The sequence below is a fragment of the Neofelis nebulosa genome, chromosome 6 (genome assembly GCF_028018385.1).
Source record: "Neofelis nebulosa isolate mNeoNeb1 chromosome 6, mNeoNeb1.pri, whole genome shotgun sequence".
Taxonomy (NCBI): Eukaryota; Metazoa; Chordata; class Mammalia; order Carnivora; family Felidae; genus Neofelis; species Neofelis nebulosa.
Genome location: NC_080787.1, coordinates 120,422,849 through 120,439,443, shown reverse-complemented (window position 1 = coordinate 120,439,443; position 16,595 = coordinate 120,422,849). Strand labels below are relative to the sequence as shown.

The 16,595-nt window shown below is 38.5% G+C and overlaps 1 protein-coding gene across 3 annotated transcripts in view; it reads right to left on the bottom strand.

The window, feature by feature from the left end:
• LAMA2 (laminin subunit alpha 2) overlaps positions 1 to 16,595 on the bottom strand; it is a 619,529-nt gene that overhangs the window by 116,781 nt on the left and 486,153 nt on the right. For all 3 annotated transcript variants that reach the window (XM_058735217.1, XM_058735218.1, XM_058735219.1), the window contains 5 exons: positions 16,033 to 16,195; positions 14,528 to 14,738; positions 7,403 to 7,519; positions 6,547 to 6,710; positions 5,107 to 5,245 (listed from right to left, as the gene is read on the bottom strand). In XM_058735217.1, coding sequence (XP_058591200.1) covers positions 5,107 to 5,245; positions 6,547 to 6,710; positions 7,403 to 7,519; positions 14,528 to 14,738; positions 16,033 to 16,195 — 794 coding nt within the window. The remainder of the gene's footprint in view (positions 1 to 5,106; positions 5,246 to 6,546; positions 6,711 to 7,402; positions 7,520 to 14,527; positions 14,739 to 16,032; positions 16,196 to 16,595) is intronic.

Here is a 16,595-nt window from a genome sequence, read left to right as displayed (position 1 = left end):
TAGAGTGTGCCATTCTTTTTTAACCTCTCTCTGTATTTTTAGATTAAAAATTTTTTTTATGTTGTATTTTTTATATTTGAGAGAGAGACAGAGAGAGAGTAGGGGAGGGGTAGAGAGACAGAGACAGAATCTGAAACAGACTTAAGTCTCCGAACTGTCAGCACAGAGCCCAACGTGGGGCTTGAACTCACGAACCATGAGATCATAACCTGAGCCAAAGTCAGATGCTTAACTGACTGAGCCACCCAGGTGCCCCTAGATTTCCTTTTGTTGCTTCTTTCTAAAGTGAAGTATGTATTAAATTTGGGGAGTTATAATTTATTTAGCATTTCTATGAATTTCTAACATCAGGATGGATCTGAATTAACTCAGGCTGCATGTTGTCAGAAATCTTTGGCTTTCCCCTCTAGTGTCCTTAATTTCTATCAGCGTTTTTCTCCCTACTGATCTGCCACATAAGAGAAAATTTACAAAAATTTAGTTTATTCCTTAGACTCTTGACCCTAAAGCAAGAGAAAGCTCCTTTTGAGGTTTCTATGGCTATCTATTTTCCACATGTTAAGGAACAAACACTGGAAAGTCACTTGCAACAGCAGTTTATCAGTTTATGCACTTATTAGAATCAAGGTTAAAACTTTAAACTTAATTAATTTTTAGGTATATTTCTTGCTATAAAATAGACGCATTTAATTTATTTTATTTATTTATTTTTGAGAGAGCGACAGAGACAGAGAAAGAGAACTCACACATGCAAGAGTGAGGGAGAGGCAGACAAAGGGAGAGAGAGAAATCCAAAAATACTCCCCGCTATCAATGCAGAGCCTGACACTGAGCTCAGTCTCACAAATAGTGGGATCATGACCTAAGCTGAGCTCAGGAGTCGATGCTGAACTGACTGAGCCACTCAGGCACTCCTAAAATATATATTAGACTTTCCCCTCATCTCTGTAGTTTATCGAAAGCCTACATTTTGATTATACAGCACTGTTCTTTACTATTTCACTATCCTTGTCTCTGTGGGGGAAAAATGCATTACTTACAAACTGCTTTTATTTTCTTCTGTATTTTATACTATTTTTTTTTCCAGAAATGCCTGGAAAAGACCATGCTAAATATTTTTAGAATTATGACTCCCTTGAATGATGTATAATTTTAGCAAGAAACAGAACTTGAACTTGGAGAATAAACAACACACAGTTTACTGGGGTTGAAGCCCAGTATAAATTCTTCTATTCCTAATGCTCATTCTAGTGAAGCTCAGACTGAAATTGAGAAAGGGGATCCTGGGCTAGAGGGTATTAATGAATATTGTTGGTATGTGTGTATGAGAGAGACAGACACAGGCAGAGAGAAAAAGGAAGTTTCAGACAATGACTGCAGGGTGGACAAGAGGGGACTGAACAGAGGAAACTTTCTGGTGCCAGAGGAAATGAAAGAGTGATTCATTTTTTTAAATGCAAGATACCAATGGAAGGTGATGACTGCCTACATGGGAGTATATATGACACAGCACATTGCACTGACTTAGACCAAGGGAGTGAGACAGGAAAGGAAGGAAGATGACATTTCAGAATAGGTGAGACTGTGCGATTATTGCTGTGTGATGATTCCTCACGATGTGTAAGAACCAGAACTATGGAATTTATTCTACATTACCCTTCTTTTCAATTGTTTTTGTTGTTATTGGAATGCACCAGATCCAAATGCATAGCATCTACGACCTTTCCAGTGGAAAGGGGAGAGGGCCTCCTATTTCAGGGCCACTGAAACCATGCCTGTTGCCTCTCTGGTGGTCATTCCAAGGATCCAGCATTCTGTGAAATCTATTTGTTCACCTACTTCTAAAACCTGATTTGGTTCATAACATAGGTTTTAAGTTCATCTATCATCTGGAAAGTTTTTTAAAAAGTTTGATTCTCTGTTCTTTTAGCGTCTGAGGACTTTTTATAGCACCAAAGCAATTAAAACAAAATAATTGGATCATCATATTCTCTTTTCTGACCAATGATGTATTTCCCTTCTTTCCTTGCACCCACCAATGAGAGGTACTACATGAAATGTTATCTTGGAGATTATGTGTAGGAAAACAAATGCTTTATAGCATTTTTCCCACCCAACAATAGCGGAAAAATCATACCTATTTTTTCATAATGTCTACTTTCCCCAAATACTTCATTTCAATATTTAAATAAATGATATATACAAGACAAGTAGCTGTTAATCATTGCTTAGGGATATTCCACTATCATCTTTAAATGTATACAAACTCCACCTGCTTATTATTTAGTTAAGTGATCAACATGCCTCTCATATTTTCCTTCCAATGACAATGTGTGTATTTATAAATAGGTAGTTTTAAGTAGTTTTTAAAAAAGCGAAGTTACTTTAAAAATGCTGTCAGTTATGCTTTGTCGTTTTTTCTACCATTCATTTGTTTCTGTTCTTACGGCTTTTTTCTTCTCATATTATCTCATGTCCATCTCTTCACAGTCGTAATTGGTTGTTTTATTGCTTGTCTAACAGGCCATTTTTCTCCTCATATAAATTCCTGCTTTGTTTCTTTGTCCTTCCTTTCTGATTCATTGAGAACATTTTTCCTTCTTTTTTTTTTTTTCAACGTTTTTTTTTTTTTTTTTTTTTTTATTTATTTTTGGGACAGAGAGAGACAGAGCATGAACGGGGGAGGGGCAGAGAGAGAGGGAGACACAGAATCGGAAACAGGCTCCAGGCTCCGAGCCATCAGCCCAGAGCCCGACGCGGGGCTCGAACTCACGGACCGCGAGATCGTGACCTGGCTGAAGTCGGACGCTTAACCGACTGCGCCACCCAGGCGCCCCAAGAACATTTTTCCTTCTTTTTAGGGCTGGACTCAAATGTGTAAAGGACTCTTCGGATTTGTTACTCTTGAATTCTTTCCTACATAAATAACAATCACACTCTTCTGTATGTATCTATCACTCCAGCAATAATACTGACTCTTACATTTCTGGCATTCTAGTCCTATCTATGTAATTGTGCAATGTAATGATTGGCAAATATGTTTAATTTCTAGTAAAATACAACTATGTTATCATGACATTAAAATGAAAGCTTCATTTATTCTGTTCACGAATCAAACTTTCTGCTTAGTCCAATAAACTTTCTGGGACAAATCTGTCTTCTCTGAGTTTGCTAAGAACCATTTAATAAATTATTCTCTTTAGAATTTATTTATTTAAAAATTTTTTTAATGTTTATTTATTTTTGAGACAGAGACAGAGACAGAGAGAGAGAGAGAGACAGACAGACAGAGCACAAGTGGGGAAGGGGCAGAGAGAGAGGCAGACACAGAATCCAAAGCAGGCTGCAGGCTCCGGGCTGTCAGCACAAAGCCCAGTGTGCTGAACCCATGAACTGTGAGATCATGATCTGAGCTGAGGTTGGATGCTTAACCAACTTAGCCACCCAGGTGCCCCTAGCATTTATTTTGTACTTTTTTAGACATTTAATTATTTTTATGTGGGATATGGAAGGAGAGAAAGAATGATGATAACAAGAAGACATGTTGTAAAGCATTACAACTCATCCCAGCTCTGTGTTTGAGGCTGGCTAGATTATCATGATTAAGCATCAGTGTTGAGGAAAGTGAATATTCTGTGTCTGCATAAAAATGTCAGTCTTCTAGACATAAGGTGATAGAATTAGAATTGGGTGAAATTAAACAGCTCTTTAATAAAATAATAGAAGTTTATAAAGATGAAGTAATGACAATAATGAGATTTTTATTGGTGCAAATGAATGTAAATAGACTTGAAAGATATTAGTTAGAATGACATTCATTCATTCATTCCTGAGTGCCTACTATTTGCCAGGTACTGTGTTAGACACTTAAAATGGTCCTGCGATAAAGCATAGGCCAAATGAAAATGGTGACCTTGGAAATTTGGGTCTTTAAAATAGAAGATTATGAGAAGATGGATAAGTAGTTTAGATTAAAAAAACAGGTTCATTTTGAAAGGATAACTAGGCATAGGGAAGTTTCTGCAATAGTCATACCACGATTTTGAATAAGAAATACTCAGAACATATGGTATTAGAGCTTATTCCAGAGGAACAGAAACACTAGCAATTGTTGATGGAATATGATGTTTTCACTATGATCACTAAATAAACCTTCTAAGAGTGTAGTAAATGCATTTAATTATTATTATATCCCTGAGGTCCTAGATACCTTTGTGCCCAATATTAAATCACAACAAATATTGATCTGTTTCTCTAACACTAAATAGTTATGTGTATTTCATTCACAGTCAAATGTCCAATCAAGCTTTTTTTTTTCCTCAAAATTTTGATGCGAAGACCAAAGGGATTCAGAATATTTAATTCAGGACATTTTAACTCACCATGTGCTTCCTATGAAGTGTTTTTTAACCTTCAATAACCTACAATAGTGTTATGAAGGTGTATCACATAACTTATTTACAAAATGTTGATGTATAATGAAGATTTGTCAGTATTGAAAATACACAAGATAACGTGCTATAATTGGAACCCCCAAATTCTGAAATATTAATTCCAAATTTATTTTGAACAATGACAGCAGTCAAAGGTTGCTTTGAAAGCAAAGGTTTCCATTGTGCTAAAAACAGTATAAGGAGTTTAGAAGCATATGATCTCATGTGTTTTGCAAAATGGACACTTTATAGTCAAAATTCACATATACCAAATTTGTGGGTAGCCGTAAGCAGCGGTGTTCATTTTCTGGGCACTTTCTTACTGATGATATTTGGAATAATAGTAATACATTTCCCTGTCCAGAGTCTTATGTTTGACGTTTTTCTTCTGTGAGTTGGTGGCACAAAGCCGCTTGGCATCTGCAATAATTTCAAGGCCCTTATCAGTAGAGGGAAGTAGTGAGAGACTGAGAAAAGAATTCTGTTATGATTACAGCACACTGAATGTTTATTTTAGATAGGATTTAAAAGGAGCCTTTGAAAATAATTCAAAATAAATATTCTAACTTACTAGGATTTTCCAGAGCTCATTTCAATTTGAGAAATTTAGTCTAGGTACTTACTCAAACAAATTGACCCACATTCTTAGTACGAAGCACTATTTGGTTCTTACCAGTTTTGTAGCTTCATGTGCAAGATCTTTGGCTTCTTGGGCAATTTTCTCAGCTTCATCAATAGAGTCCTTAATATTGCTGTAAGCATTGAAGGCTGCAGTGGCATTGAAGGAGATGTTTTTAGCTTCGTCAAGGATTCTGTTGGGATTACCCCCAAAAAAGAACATCAGAGCAGTTGGTACCCAAATGAAGAACATTCTACTTATAACAAATATGGCTTAAATGATCCCAGCCAGGACAATTATATTTCCAAGTCATCATGAAATATCTGCTTATTGTATTATATTGTAGTTGTCAATTTAAATTCATATTCCTAAATAATTCAGCTATGAAATACTACCAACATATTTTTTAATACCCACTCAAACATTTCTGCAACCTCATGCACCTTGCAAACTGTGAGCAGTGAGATGATCCTTAACATCATTTGTAAGGCACGCTATACATTTCAGAGTGCTTGTACCATATTACTGGAATGAATTTCACAAAATCTCTTTAGGATAGGTGTACTTCCCAGATGGATATAAATGAAGGTTATATAGCTTGTGTCAGGTTACATGACCGACACATCACTAATTAAAAACTTGGAGCTTGCATCTGTGGACCTCTAACTTACTGCTCCATTCACTACCCTCCATGCAAAATTGGCAATAGTTTACTGTAAAATGAATTGAGTGTGAATTGTGTCCAGGGTCTTCAAACATGGATGTTTTCCTTTGTGTCGTGCATATTGCGTATTGGAATAGAACCTTACACATGTTATATATTAAATAACAGATTTATTCGAGAAAATTCTTATTGGGGGTTATAGGACCTATATTTATATTATGATGACTCCAAATTGTAGGGCAACATACCGCTTACACGTAGAAGGCTATTTATAGGTCAAACACACCTTGTCACTTGCCCCTCCCTCCTCTGACCCAAATAAGAATCCTAGCCTATTACACAAGGGAACTATGTAGTGTCTCCCTGGAGTTTGAAACAGAAAAAAAAAAAAAAAAAGACTTAAAGACTATGTATGGGGCCACATTTTCAAAAGCCAGTCTTTTAACAATAGTTTTGATTTAATGAAAAATATAAAACTAGAATTTGAAATGGAATGTGTATTTACATACTATTATTTAAAATGCTAATAAGGCAACCACTGTGCTCTCTAATAAAGAATAAAAAATATTTTTTCTTAGCATAGCCTAGGGCTATGTTCACTCCCTACCAAGCCATATTTGAATCCACTTTTAACTCAGACTTTTGAAGCTGCTTCAGTGGAACTTTGCCCAGACCCTCCTAATTAGGCTTTTCCACAGAAAGACCGAGTAGCTCGTATGCTCATAATTAGAGAAATCAAGATTTCAAAGAGATTCTCTACCATTTCTGCGAGTCACAACTTTTGGACAAGCGTCAAGATACAAAGGCATTTGCGACAACAAATGACATACCCATCAAGGACAGCAGATGAGTCATTCAACTGAGCTGCATGGCTCTCAGCCTGGGACACCTTCTCAGCAAGGTTTCTGTCCTGTATTTCCTGGGAGAGGTCATCTATTTTATCCTTCAGCTCCTCAGACATGGGTGGCAACTTAGTTTGAATGTCTTCAACGTACTGATGTGTAGAGAAGACAGGGCATTTTAAGTATGTGACTACAAGCCTCCAATCGGTTACTAATATCTCTAGGAGATACAATTCCACACACTTACTTTTTAAAAAGAAATTTCAATTTTACTAACACAGCCAAAAGAGAGGACAGAATAAAAGCTGTTATTTAATGAGAGGGATTAGGAAATATATGAAGCCAATTTACACCAAGAAGAACCTAACTATATTTTTCTAAGAAAATGCTACTTTGTAGGTATAAATGCATAAGTGGTCGTCATAGGATCTTTTAGATCATCTGTGTTTCTATTACCATATACCACAGTGTCTACTGCATTAGGATATTAAAAGTCTGCTAATAGTTTACATTTCTCTTTCAACTAACATTATATAAATATTGAAGCAGATTTTAAGGGCTATCCTAGGAATAAGAAATACCCTTCATCACTGTGGGAAAAAATACAGGTTTGTGTGAGTGTTTATGAGTACCCTCTCATGTCTGTTGGGAGAACAGTGTGAAGTTTTAACTGTTGCCAAGAGCTAGGCACAAGCATAGTGGAATAGTCCAAAAACAATTTGAGACCCACACGAAAAAAAATTAGGATTTGCTTATGTTACTGAGATTTTTTGATTGTGTCCTATTTATGAAAGCCTGTATCATTATTATTTTCTTTTCCCTTTGGGTTTTATCAAGTACTCACATCTATGACGGAGTTGATTTCATCTGCAAGACGGTTGGCTTCACTGAGTATGTCATTGCCTTCTTTTAAAGTGTTCTCAGTTTGTTGTTTGCCATTTTCGATAGCTTCCTTCTTTTTCTGTAGCACAGTAGGAACAAAACATCAAAATGCCCTTCGGAGGAAACCCTATCCGACCCTGTATTCTTTCTTGACTTCCTCGAGCTGCCTGAACATAGGCTTTGTGAACAAGGCACATCGTGTTGACAATGAGAACAGATGGGAATGCTACAAACTACCTGGCCAGTCCTTTGAGAGTTATTTTATTTAAATCCCTATATAAGTACTTTCTTCCTCTCAGTGTGAGAAAGTCACCTGAGAGAAGAAAAGTTATGTGATGTTAGCTGAGGAATTAAAGACTACGTTTTAAAATTTTTGATTATTTTTTATTTTAGAGGGAGAGAAAGAGAGAGAGAGAGCATGAGTGGGGGAGAGGGGTAGAGAGAGAGGAAGAGAGAGACAATCTTAAGCAGGCTTCATGCTGAGCATGGATCCTACCCCACAACCCTCGGATCCTGACCTGTGCCAAAATCAAGAGTTGGACAGTCAACCAACTGAGCTACCCAGGTGCCCCTAAAAACTATTAACTTGTTTTTAATATTTATTAAAAATTTTTTTTCAATGTTTATTTATTTTTTGAGAGAGAGACAGAATGTGAGCAGGGGAGGGGCAGAGAGAGAGGGAGACACAGAATCTGAAGCAGGCTCCAGGCTCTGAGCTGTCAGCACAGAGCCTGATGTGGGGCTCGAACTCACAAGCTGTGAGATCATGACCCAAACCGAAGTCAGACACTTAATTGACTGAGCCACCCAGGCACCTCAATGTTTATTCTTAAGAGAGAGACAGAGAGACAGAGACAGAGTATGAGTGGGGGAGGGGCAGAGAGAGACACACACACAGACTCTGAAGCAGGCTCCAGGCTCTGAGCTGTCAGCACAGAGCCCCATGTGGGGCTCGAGCTCAGAACTGTGAGATCATGACCTGAGCCAAAGTCAGAGGCTTAACCGACTGAACCACCCAGGCGCCGTCCCTAGAAACTATTTTTAAAGCAAGATCAATACCCATTTTAAACTTGTGTAAGTGCAAGTGCTGAATATGTATTACTGAACATGTGGTCGTACCCTGAATTACATTGGAACTAGACGTTACATTCCAGAATGCAGGGCCAAAGGAGTATTCTGTGAGCATAGACATAAGCAGATTTATTCTATGGGAGTTCTGTAAAAATTGGAAGAAGTGAGATTTTTAAGGGGACTTAGGGAAAGTGCTTTTCAAAAAAAGAGAAATGAACACATGGAAGAATAAACTTAATGGGCTGTTCCGTGAAAAGAGAGCAAGCTCTCATTTTTCCTTGATGCCGATAGCTTGTCTTAAAACTACATGAAACTGATTCCTAGCCTAGAAGGATAAAATTGACGAGAGAGACCTATTGTTATTTTTCTATTTGGAGCAAACATTTGTGAATATTTTTTTTCTTTATACATCTCACTCATTCTCCCAAACACTTGTGCATTTAACTGCATCAATTTTAAACCTCTGCCATTTATGTTGTTATATAGATAATAATGCTAGTTTTATATTCATTTATGTCTCAATATGTGCCAGGTAGTTTATAGGATTTTCTCAGTAAATTCTACACTAACTCTACAGGTCCTGTGTTTATCACCTTTTAAAAGAATAGGAACTTGGGGCGCCTGGGTGGCGCAGTCGGTTAAGCGTCCGACTTCAGCCAGGTCACGATCTCGCGGTCTGTGAGTTCGAGCCCCGCGTCAGGCTCTGGGCTGATGGCTCGGAGCCTGGAGCCTGTTTCCGATTCTGTGTCTCCCTCTCTCTCTGCCCCCCCCCCCCCCCGTTCATGCTCTGTCTCTCTCTGTCCCAAAAATAAATAAAAAACGTTGAAAAAAAAAAAGAATAGGAACTTGAACAAGTGATTTGCTCGAGGTCACACTACCTGTGCAGGTAAGGTTTGAACCTGGTCTACCTGATGAAGAAGCCTAGGTCTTGAGCTATGAAAGGACTGTCACTCCTATTATAGAAATCATTTGCCTTATTTGCACTGGGATAGCACTGAGTTCATACCTTTCTCCCCCCTTCTCTTCACCAACCATGTAAGTCCACTGCCAGTCCCTATGTCTTGTTCCAATTCTTTGCTGCTGTAGTTCCCTCCCTCCCTGATGTGCTCTCGCTCAGTTCTTTGCCTTGTTTCCTCCCCCACGCTGTTTCTGGTCACTTCTCTGATCACCTATCTAAAACAGCCGCCATCTTCATCCCAATTATTATCTATATACCACAGCAATTACAAACCAGATTCAGGGAATAGCCTGCCTGGGTCGGGATCCTAGCTCTGCCCACTCACAAGCTATGAAAAACAGGGGCGAGTGATTTATGTAGCCCCAGGTAAAAGCCTTAGTCCCTTGCTTCTCAAAATGTGGGCCATTAACCAGCAGCATCAGCATCACCTGGAAAGGTATTAGAAACAGACAATCTCATCGCCTTTTCAAGAACTACCAACTCAGAAACTGTACTTTAACAAGAACTCCAGGTGATCTACACAGTAAAATTTGAGAGGAACTGACTTACAACACTGCCTGGCACACAGCAGACACAATGTAATCGTTAACTATTATAATTACTTCATTTTGGTCCTCCTCTTAGCACTCATTTATCTGAATTATATTCTACAGGGTGGCCACAAACCATAGAATCATAGATAATGGTATTTTTTGTATAGATTGAACCATCTTGACTGCCCCTTCTGAGAGTTGCGAAAAGCACTGTTACTTAGTGCAAATCGGTGACGCCACGCCAGAAATGAACAGCCTGTTGAACTACGTACAACTGAGGAAGCACAACATATTGACTACAGGTGTGATATCGCTGAACGTATCACTTATTATGTATACTAGTCCATGCTCCAGACTTTGTGTCTATATTACATACTTCTTTATTGGCTTAGGGATTATCTCCCTCGCTATAATATAAATTCCATAAAAACAGTCTATATGTATCAAAGTTGATTGCATCTCTACTTTTAACTTCTAATTAGATCTTAATTCATTCCAGAGCTCTGTAAATTTAAAACCTTTTTGGGTGAGGTGGAAGGCTTAAGAGCCTGCAAAAGCTATCGTCCTCTCTGTCTAGCAACTAACTACTTTCTTTGCAATCCTTCCTTTTGCAGTTTCCTAATGGTCGATTTAGGGACAGACTGTTCAATACATGTTCCCTCGCGTAACTGAATTGCTCACATCCTTGATGCGACCCAGGCACACGGTCCTCTCTGCCTTCTCTCCATCGCTGCAAGTGCCCTCTGATCCCGTGCTCCTCCAGAAATTTGCATTCAGAGCCCCTCTGATCTAGCTCCAAATGCCGTTTCCAGAGCTATCTTCTACTATACACTTCTGTAGCTCGGCAGTGAGCTTCACTGTTCTGACATTTCCTAACACCACCGTGCACTTCCAGAGCTCTGTGTTGGGGCTCATGTGACCCCATCATTTCTCTCAGTCTCAGCGAGGATGCCATCATTTTTTGTGCGTGTGACTCTTTTGCTGATATTCCTAGCCTATATTAATCTCAGAATTATATACTGTGAAGCTGCCTGAATGTTAAGTCCTACGAGGCCAGGAATCATTCCTATTCAGTCTCAAACACCTCTGTTACCAACAGAACCTTGCTGAGGTAGGTGCCTGACAGGCATTGTAGATCACCACCGCCTATTTTCCAAGCCTTATACTACATGATTTCTTAATACCAAATGAACTCTCCAGTTTATATGAACCACTCACAAATTTCCCCAAATGTAACTTTAATCCATGACTCCAATGTTACAATGGCTTCTGATAGTTTCCAGGATAAACCCCAAATTCCTTAACTTGATCATAATGTACTTGGTCTTTTATTACTCAAGTTCTGGACCTCGCCTGTCTTCTCTGGCTTTCCACCCCCTGTTTGTCCCCGTGAAGTCGTCATTCCAATCCTATCAAACCGCTGAATTTTCTCCCAAATGTTTTATATTTTCTTTTTCCTCTCCATGTCCTTGCTTGTGGTTTTCCCTATTTCTGGAATATTCTTCCTTTTCTGCTTCGACTCACTTGTGCTTATCATGCAGGACTCAGCACACATATCATGTCCTCTATGAAGTCCTCCTTAACCCAGGGGGTGATTTAGATGCCCTCTCTTTGTTTAGTTTCATGATGTTACTGCAGTGCATGAAGTGACTTACTTGTGTGTACTTCCCACTAAACACAAGTCACCTGAAATCATCAGAGATGGTGTTTTATTCTTTACTTCAGTGGTTCTCAAACCTAAGGCTACATCTGAATCACTGGAGGCATTTTTAAAACACAGGTGGCTGGGTGCCACTCCCAGTTTCTGAGTTGACAGATTTGGGGCAGACCTCAAGAATTTGTATTTTTAACAAGTTTCTAGTTGATGCTGATGTTGCTGTTCCAAGGATCACACCATAAGGACCAGTGTTTGATCTAATCGACATTTGTTTGGCACATTTCTTGAAATTAGTAGGGGCTTAGTAAGTGTTTTTAACAAACAATACATGCTTATCTCCTTAAAATAAACAAATAACATTGAGTTGTGTCTTAATTATAGCACCTTCTTTGTGAGCACAGGCACAATTTGTCTATTTAAAACACAGCTCATGGGGCACCTGGGTGGCTCAGTCTGTTAAGCCTCCGACTTGGCTCAGGTCATGATCTCATGGTTCGTGAGTTCGAGACCCGCATCAAGGCTCTGTGCTGACAACTCGGAGTCTGGAGCCTGCTTCAGATTCTGTGTCTCCCTTTTGTCTCTCTGCTCCTCCCCTGCTCACACTCTGTCTCTCTCTCTCAAAAATAAATAAGCATTTACAAAAAATAAAATAAAGCACAGCTCGTTATTCAATTGAACGGATACAATGTGTCAGTTGTTCTCAAACCAGTATACACATCGGATTAATCTGGGGAGAGTTTTAAAATATGAACCCCAAGCCAAGTCCAGACTAACCAACTCAGACTCTGGGTAGGAGCTCAGGGACCCTGTGTTTTAACAAACTGTTCAGTTGATTCTCAGTCAGTTGGTGTAGCAGGAAGCTTGGTAATTAACCTAATGAGCCCTGGCAATCTTAAGTAAGCTGTGCCTTACTCATGTTAATTTCATCAGTTTATCTATTTACTCCAGTAAGTTTTTAACAAGCCTTTAGTTAAGCATGACACATAAAATGAAAATACAAAAAGGACCACTTAGAATCGCAATACTGACTACATAAGCTCCAGGCATCTCTAGGGGTGCCCAAGAATGATGGCTCCTGGTTTTAAACATCACTAAAAGGAAGGAGTAGCTGAAAGGACCATTTACTGCACCACTATAACTCTTCTTGAAATACTTCCCAAATGCTTATTATGCTTTCCACACAGGTAATTTTAATTTCTTAAACTGTTGCCATAAAATGGAGAGGTGCACCTCCGGGTAAGTTACATCACTGGTGTGTCCCTGAGCAGGATGAATCATGTCAGCACTGGGGATAGGACGATAGCCCGACATCCTGCCTCACAAGACGGCACTTTTTCTTTAATATTCCCAGCATGTCAGTAGACTCCAAATTGGTTAAGATTAGATACCTCAGTTAGGAAAAAAGTGAGCCTTCTCCATCTTCCATCAACATGACAAGGGTGAATCCCAGAAAAAAAAAATTAATTCATCCTCTTTAGAGTAAGCTCTAAAGGAAAATGGAAAGAAATGAGATGGAAAAAAATATCCAGATTTGTTTTATTCAACTGCCATCCCACAAACATTTTTGAAAGCATCATATATGCCAGAGAGTGTTCAGTTATAATGAAGGTGAGATTATACACTAGAAGAGAAAGAGATCTGCCGCTGTTTTCAGATCTGTTGGGTCAAATACTTTGAAAACAGCAAAGGAAGTTTTGTTTCTGGGGAGAAGTTGTTGTTTAAATGCCTAATACAGTTTGCACCATCATACGTGCTGAATTTACTACTGGGAAAAGTGATCAAGTTGTCATGGTAAGTATTAAGAAAGATAAAGAAGGAACGGAAGAGAGGAAGGAAGGAAGAAAAAGGAAGGCATTGAGCGACGGAGGGAGGAAGAAAAGGAAAAATCTATTTTGGTTCTAGCCTCATAACCTCTCTAAAAAAGGCAGAAGGTGCCCATCATTTCTTGAGGAGAAAATTATCTCTTGTCGGTGAGGAAAAAGAGGGAAAAATATAACTCAGACGTGATATGTTCATGTTAGTCCCTGTTAAAATATCATTTGCATGGAACACATTGCAAAGGAAAAGGGAACCAAAATCTTTCCCAAGCACTGGACTCTCAATGTGCCCAGATTCCATTAGGAAATAAGTTGGCACTTTTGTGACCCTCGGTAGTTAGATATCTAAACAATGGTTTGTGGATTAGATTGCATGGGTTACAAAGCCACATGAGATTGGTACTCAAAGATACCTTGGATGCAATCACATAAAATGCACTTATTGTGTAGTTTGAAGACTGAGGCTTAGAGACTTTAACTGACTTGCCCAAGGCGTATTTCTAGTTAGTGACACAGTCATCATTAAGATCAAGGTCCCCTGACTCCCAGGAAAGAGTTCCTTCCACTGTATCACACTGTCCTTAAAATCTTCAATACTTTGTTATCTAATTTTATTTGAGTCTATGGCAATGGTCCTTGATTTGTTTTTTTTTTTTTTTTAAAGGATCATTTCTGGTGTGCCTGGGTGGCTCAGTCAGTTAAGTGTCTGACTTTGGCTCAGGTCATCATCTCATGGTTTCCAAGTTTGAGTCCCGCGTTGGGGTCTGTGCTGACAGCTCAGAGCCTGGAGTCTGCTTCAGATTCTGTTTCCCTCTCTGTCCCTCCCCTGCTCACCTTTGTTCTTGTGTGTGCGCACGCTCTCTCTCTCTCTCAAAAATATAGTCATTAATTTTTTTTAAAGGATTATTTCCTGATCTGCTTTTAGAAGTCTCCTTTCAGAGTTGTTCTTGATTTCTGTAAATGTGCATCAACTTGACTTTTCCAGCTATGTTCAATCCCTGCCCCTTCCAACCCAGCCCTATAGATTCAAATGAGAATCCCTAAGACTCACCTCCAAAGCAGTCATGTTTTTCTGATTTGCTGCAGATAAGCGATTAGCCTCTCTGATTTTATCGGTGGCTTCTCTCAACAGGTCCCAAGCAGCATCCACTTTATCTTTGTTGTCTGCCAGTATCGCCCGGATATCCTTCTCTGCTTTTTCATTCTTCTCTCGGGACTCTCCAAAGAACTTCTTCACCTTCTTCAGAAGGCCTTCTGCAGCCCTGCAGTCACCCCCGCCCAGTAACAGACAATAAGCCCTTGTCACTGCCTCATGGTTTATTGGTATTAAATAGCAATGCTAGTATTAAATCAATAGAAAATAAGACGATATTTAAAGCAGATTGACTGTGTACTAAATCAAGATGAAAATGGGTACCTGAAAAGTGGCAAGGCCATTTATAATTAATATGAAAGCACACAACATACACGCATTTAAAATGTATTAGTAATATAGCATTTTCAACTGGAAAGAGTCTCATGTTATTTTCATAATCTGACTGATGAAGTAAGTTTTATGGTTTGCTTCACATACAAAAAAAAAAGTCACCTGATTCACCATAGTGGTACATTTTCTCTGTTACTTTGGATATAAGGTATGAACATTGATATATTTGGTTAAAAACTGTTAGCAGAACTGTGTTATTGACATGCTAATATGGCATCATGATGTTGACCTACTTTTCTTTTTCTTTCAACTGAGTGATCTGGGAGTTTCCTGAATTTAACTTAATGGTTTTCCTAAAGTGATAATATTGCCCTTATGAAAGGCAAACTACTTGGAAAACAGTAGTTCTCAAACTAACAGCCATTATAATCTCCTGGAGTGCCTGTCAAAACTGACTGCTGGCCCCCATCCCCAGATCTCTGGATTCAGTAGGTCTGCAGTGGGGTTTAATACTTTGTATGTCTAACAAGTTCTCAGGTGTTGCTGATATTGTTGGCTTAGTATATATTACTTAAATATTAATAACACCATCACTTTGAAGTTAGCTGACTATAAATGTAACAATGATTTTTTTTTTCCTGAGTGTGTGGTCACAGAGTTCATTTGCATTAGTAAAATCACTATTGCTATTTCCAACCTCAAATTTTCAGCCTTTATTGGTATTAGGCATTTATTATTTGATGACCCTTCTATTCAGCATTTCCTAAAATGACAAAATGTATAGAATGGGCTGCTAAATTCATAATTATCCAAAGATATTTTTATTAACACACGCAAAAAAAAAAAAAAACCCTTTGATGGTTTAGAAGTCCCTAATACAGGCAATTAATAAAGCAAGTCCATTAGCCTAATTGTGGAAGGGACAGCAACCCAAAAAAGATCATTTATTTGATTATTTAAACAGGCAAAAACATACTTTTAATCAATTTTAGAGCAAGACAAATTATTACTAAGTGGAAAATAAAATAGCATCTTCTACTTATAAGTGTGATGAAAATTTTAGAAAATTGTGAACAACCATTTGAAAAATTCAGTTTATCAAGTAAAAAAATAACAGAGTATCTACTCACACTAACTCATCTTCGGCAACTTCCTTTTGTTTATCAAGATTTTTCCTCCTCAGTTCAGTCATCATCTGATCAATCTCTTTCTGAAGCCCTTGCAAATTTCTCTCAAAGTCCTGGTCTTGAATTCCTAGAGTTTCATTTAGTCTCACAGCTTTTTCATTTACAGCTGCAGGGTGTAAAACAAATTTTGTAAATTAGTAAACAAAAATGCCACATGCAAAAATGGCACCAAGAGTCTGCTCTTCCCCACGATCTTCAAATGAAATGTAGTTTGCCATGAGTGTTCCTGCTGGTAACAGGGAGGTAGTTAATAACAATCCATACCAATAAGGGAAAGGTGACATATTTCTCCATTTTATATTTCTTTTGGGGGGCACAGTCCTTAAAGGAGGGTGTCTCTAGTTCACAAGGAAGAAAATGCAAACAAAAAAATGGTTCCAACCCTTTCCAGGGAAGAGGTAAGCAATGATACATGTAGCATTCCCTTTGGAAGAGGAAAGCACAAAATCTGCATGGCCGATAAGACACAATCACATTCAGTCCATTTTAAAATCCTGAGTAGGGAA